A 5,717-nucleotide genomic window follows, 5' to 3' on the forward strand; every position below is an offset into this window, starting at 1 on the left:
CTGGATCCGCCACTGTATTGTATCACTAGCCAAGGGTCGGATCCAGCCATTTTAAAAAAGGGGGTTCCTAACCCAGGACCAAAAAGGGGGGAGGGGTTGCAACTACATGTCCCCATTCAAATGCATTGATCTCCAAAAAAAAGGGGGTTCCAACCCCCGGAACCCCCCCCCCCCCCCCGGGATCCGCCACTGCTAGACTGTCAACAGTACTGAGGTTGTGAGTTCGAAACCTGTACGTCACAGTGTCAGGTGGTTGGCTTGACTCTGAATTGACTAGCTAGGAGTGTCAGCTTTCCTACCGAAGGTAGATTGTCACAGTCTCTGTCGGGCACCGTAACCGTGCAAAACCTCATTGGTAGCCAAAGTCGTTAACAGTGTGAGTTCTTGGTCTAGTGGTGAAGACCGATGGCTCCAGTGCTGAAGGTCGGCCGAGTTCGATTCTCACTCGGGGTGCTAAACATATCAGTTCATCCGAGAAGGGTAATTTTCACCCTCTTAATAGTTTAACAGTTTATTTCAAACCAAAAGCAATACAGCTTATAGGTATATCACACATCTCTGGTACCCAGACCGGAGTTTAAACTAGAATGGGTACTTTGAGGGCCTCGGTTGGTCAAAGTTGTTCCCTACTAGACCTGGAGATCAATCTTCTGATATCTCTCTGGTTTGTCTGTTTCCACCGAGTGGCCCGTTGGTTCTCTCCGAGTACTTCGGCTTCCTCCACCATAATAACAGACTTCCCGGTGTCCTAGCACTCCCTTGGTGTTGGGTTGGGATTGAGTTGTCCTTGTAAAAATAATTGTCGTATAAATATACGTTAGTGACACATCTCTATTAATCCCGATAGGGAGTATACATGGATCCCACTGTACTCTCGCAGCTTTCGAGGGGTTCTTCGGATACTCTGGATTCGTTTATTTTCGTTGGTACCAATTTTCGTGGATAAGGGAAAACTTGGATGTTCGTGGATATTTAATTTCGTGGTTTTGATTCAGTCTTCCTATAAGCCCATAGCAAATTTGTCATTCGTGGAACATTTAATTTCGTGGTTTACCTGTAACCACGAAACCCACGAAAATTGGTATCCAACGAAAATTAATGAATCTACAGTATCGGAGGCATTTACCAGTACATACATACGTTAATTCCCGACTTGCCGTCTGCCAGGCACTCCGGCTTCCTCTGGCTATACAACTTGAATGCTACAAAATAGCACGTACTTCAATGGTGCTGAAATTGGCACTGATTAAACACAAATCCACCAATCATGATGTGGAATAAAAAAATGTTATAACAAAAACTTGGCGTTATCAGTTGATTATCAACTTATATGAGTTTGTATGTCCCTTTGGTATCTTTCGCCTCTCTTTTAAAGGATCCGGATAATTCATGGCTGACATATTTTTTTGAATTGATTATTAATAAATAAATAAAAGATGCATCATATTCCATCTACTCGGTAAGATGTCATCAACAAACATAATGTGTATGTGAGTGTGTGTCTATTTGCTTTTTCCGATCGTTTATTATTCGTCGATCAACGAATCGGTTTGCGTTTGTAATTCGGTAATGGTGTTTGCGTTAAATCACACCTTTTTTGTTACATACACTGGTCTGATTTGATAACGAATTAATACTCCGTTGCTATAGTATATTTTTTTAGTGGTCACAGTCGTAACTCTAAAATAAGACAAATAACATTGCTTCTGTTAGTTATGCCTGTAGGAATATCAGTTGTGAGCAATCGTTCTCTGCAATACAGCGACGAAAAACTTGACGTAGGTGCAATGTCCACAAGTAGAATGCGTGACCTCGATATATATGCACAGATAAACAGAAATGACGATGGTGGTCGTTAGATTGAATGTTTGGAAGGTTCGAAGCATTGATATCTACCAGGTCACTTTACTGGTCAGATTGAAATTATCTTTTTGAGTTTTGACCACCTGTTTGTAAGAGCTGTAACAATGTCTGAGACTCTCCGTCTTCGGAATACAACTTTTTCATTCTATTTTTCTCAGTTTTATCTATTCTTAATATTTCAACGCCCTGTCAAAATAAATGTATATTTGTTCAGCCTAACAGAAGTTCCAATGACAACTTTGTTATAAGCATTGTCATTATATCTGTTCCTGTTGGAACAAATAGTCTATACCATTTATTCCTTTAGGAACATTTGCTGTAATATTTATTCCAGTGGAAATAATTTTCCAGAATATTTTTTCCATTTGGAATTTATATTATGAAGGAACATCTATTCTGTGACACCTCTATCATTCTTTATATTGCAACAACCCCGATATTCTCTAATCCTTATAGTGTCATATCCCATATAGTTATGCTTCTTTAAATTTTGTTGCCTTTTTCTGTATTTTATTTATTGTGCCTTTTGTTCTGTACTTTGTGTCCATTGTAAATTATTTCTATTCTGTAAACTGGATCCAGACCCGCATTAGAAAATACAATGAGATATCAAAAGTGCCTATTGCTGTGTTTTTGTTTATACCTCATAGGATATATATAGAAAAGGGTTGAGATATCACAAATCAAGTTAAACCTCGTATCATTTTTGCGCTTGACCCTGGCAATTGTTAGTCTTGTGTATTTTAATTTTGGTTCATTTATATGTTTCGGAGTTTAGTGTGTTGTCCATTTCCGTTGAAAAGTTAAAAATGTATATTATTTTTTGGGGGCAAACGAAGCACGCCTCAGGTGGGTTATTTTTCTAGCTGCGTTGAAGACCCACTGGCGGTCTTAAGCTATTTCTGTTCTATATTGTTGGAATGTTATCTCTTTGACTCACTGACCCATTCCGTTATCATTCTTTTTTTAAATCAATCAAGGAAAAATAGACACCAACATGGAAAAAAACAACCCGAAAAACAAAGAGACACGTTGTAAACACTTTTTTTACACTTCTTTTTATTCGAGCGTCACTGGCGAGTCTTTTGAAGGCTAAACGTTTGTTCGGCGTAAATCGTTTTGATATATACATACGCAGATGTGGTATGATTGACAATGACACAACTCTCAACAAGCTTTTGTGCAAATAAAATCAACATGAAGCTATGAACGCTATACTATTCCATAAAATGAACAATGATTAAAGTATTTCAATACTTCAGAGTTTATTTGTCAGTTACAATAAGTCCACCATATCCGCCATCAAATACGGATAAAACGACCACTATCGCGCATATCATTCCAATTACCACCATTACCACCATGTCCTCCATTACCACCACGTCCTCCATTACCACCACGTCTTCCACTACCACCACCGCCACCATTTCCACCACGTCCTCCATTACCACCACGTCTTCCACTACCACCACCGCCACCATTTCCACCACGTCCTCCATTACCACCATGACCACCATTACCTCCATTCCAAGTACCACCATTACGCCCACCGCCTCTGCCACGCATATCATTCCAATTACCACCATTACCACCATGTCCTCCATTACCACCACGTCCTCCACTACCACCACCGCCACCATTACCACCACGTCCTCCATTACCACCATGACCACCATTACCTCCATTCCAAGTACCACCATTACACCCACCTCCTCCGCCACCATTACGCCGACCGCCTCTGCCACCATTACCCCCAGTCCAAGTACCTCCATTACCTCCTAGACCACCATTACCTCCACTACCGCCATTACCTCCACTGCCACCATTACCCCCATTCCGAACACCGTCATTGCCGCCATCCGGAACGTCACCCTCACCATCATTGCTACCATTACCACACGCGCTACCATTACCACCACCGCCACCATTACCACCATTCCAAGTACCTCCATTACCACCATTACCCCCATTACCTCCATTACCCCCATCGCCACCATTCAGTGGTGGAATTTCTGAACTAAGTTGATTATTCCCTGGTCTTCCCGTAGAACCTCCTCTTCCTCCCTGACCTCGTCTACCACCTCTACCTCCATGGCCTCGACTACCACCTCTTCCTCCTGAACCCCTGAAGGACAACCCGTCTTCTCCGTCTTCTCCGTCTTGACCATCCAAACCATTTCCTCTGTTATGGAATTCTTGGTTGGATCCTTGTTCACCTGAATCATACAATTTACAAACTAACAGTGCATGTATTCACCAGCTTCTTATATATATAACATGTTCTTAGAACATATAATAATTCAAATTCATAAGGTTTCTACTCACATGCTCTTCTGCAACGTTCTAATGAATAGAAATTATTTCTGTTTCCACGGCAACCACCATAGATAAATTCTTCACAACTTCCTGTCTCCTGGTTAAAATAATATCGTGTTTTGCGTGCACGACACACTCCAATTTCTTTAGGTAGAAAGCATCGGCGCCTCGCTATGTAAAGAGAAAAAGCAAATATGAACATAATCGAAACAGTAGTATATTGAACGGTCGAACCATTTGAAATCTAGCTTGATCGACTGTTAATTAAGCATCGACAAACGAATCGATTCAATCGAATCTGTTTCATATATTGTATGCAGTGATAAGAAATAAACCGTTTCTATTTATCAAAATTAATCTTTATTTTTGGTACTTAGTTTAACTGTTACAGTAAACACTGTTTTAATTGGCTATGGAGTGCCAAAAGTTTCTTAGAAAAAAAACAAGTTAGGCAAATAATAGATCAAAGGTTGTATATACAAATTGACAGGAAAGCACCCCATACATTTGTTTTCTCGATCAATCATTTATTTGGATAACGGTGCCATCATGGATGACTTCGCTAATTAAATGCATAAACTGTAGTATATATATTCAAGACGAGAAAATGTTAATATTGTAAGAATATTAACCCTGCTTAGTATACTATACCCATGCCAAGACATTGCCTCAATTGAAAGTTAGAGTAAATTATAAGCACGGATGGTTAATATTGCGGACCATTTGGTACATAGCCGTGGATTGAGCAAGGAGTTCGAGGCATGGCCGCGCTAAACCGGATTTATTTTAATGACCAGTCTTTACGCCTTAATGCCGCGTGCTAAGAGGAATAGCAACTATCAATTTTAGAGATGATTTGACCGGGTTTGAATCGGTCGGGGTTCACAAACACTGGACCCACCCCTGCAGAATTATAAATTGTCATACACATTTTGCAATTTAGATGTAAAAATGTACATATGTCTAAATGATATAATGAATACATACGTCTCCCTCTTTTACCAGACACACAGACCAAACAAACAAAGAGCAAAATCTGAACTATTACATATGTCTTCATGTTGCCGGTTACATCAACAATAATAAATTACTAATAATTTATGACAAAGATTATATACAAATTCATAAGTATGAAAATAAACCACTTCAATATTGTCTCTACTAAGTGGAAAGCGTAGCGTTTAAATGGTTTTTATACGTTATTTATAATACAAAACTGTTGTCTCATTGAGGTATATGTATACTACTCATCTCATTTATATCCGTATGTAACAGCAGGAAGTCACAACTATATCCAATTGTTACTTACTATATAGTACATTAAGAGTACATCATGTCAATGGTGTTGAGTATTTCGAGTGGTTTACGCCCTTATAGCACAGGCATTAACCTAAGTCAACCTAATGATCCCAATGGAAAAGTGTTTAACGTACAGTTGCAATTATTACATACATATCCGGACGAGAATCTATGAATATGAATCATGCTTTGTACCAGACTAAACCATAGGCGGATCCAAGGGGGGGTCCCCCTTTCGT

The 5,717-nt window shown here is 39.7% G+C and overlaps 1 protein-coding gene across 1 annotated transcript; it reads right to left on the reverse strand.

The window, feature by feature from the left end:
* Positions 1 to 3,061: 3,061 nt before the first annotated feature.
* On the reverse strand, positions 3,062 to 5,356 carry LOC143051806 (uncharacterized). Its single transcript, XM_076224760.1, has 3 exons — positions 5,167 to 5,356; positions 4,189 to 4,350; positions 3,062 to 4,079 (listed from the first exon to the last, which is right to left on the reverse strand). The coding sequence occupies exons 1-3, from the start codon at positions 5,237 to 5,239 to the stop codon at positions 3,166 to 3,168; spliced, it is 1,149 nt and encodes a 382-aa protein (XP_076080875.1). The 5' UTR covers positions 5,240 to 5,356; the 3' UTR covers positions 3,062 to 3,165.
* Positions 5,357 to 5,717: the final 361 nt, after the last annotated feature.

This window comes from Mytilus galloprovincialis, chromosome 11 (genome assembly GCF_965363235.1).
Source record: "Mytilus galloprovincialis chromosome 11, xbMytGall1.hap1.1, whole genome shotgun sequence".
NCBI lineage: Eukaryota > Metazoa > Mollusca > Bivalvia > Mytilida > Mytilidae > Mytilus > Mytilus galloprovincialis.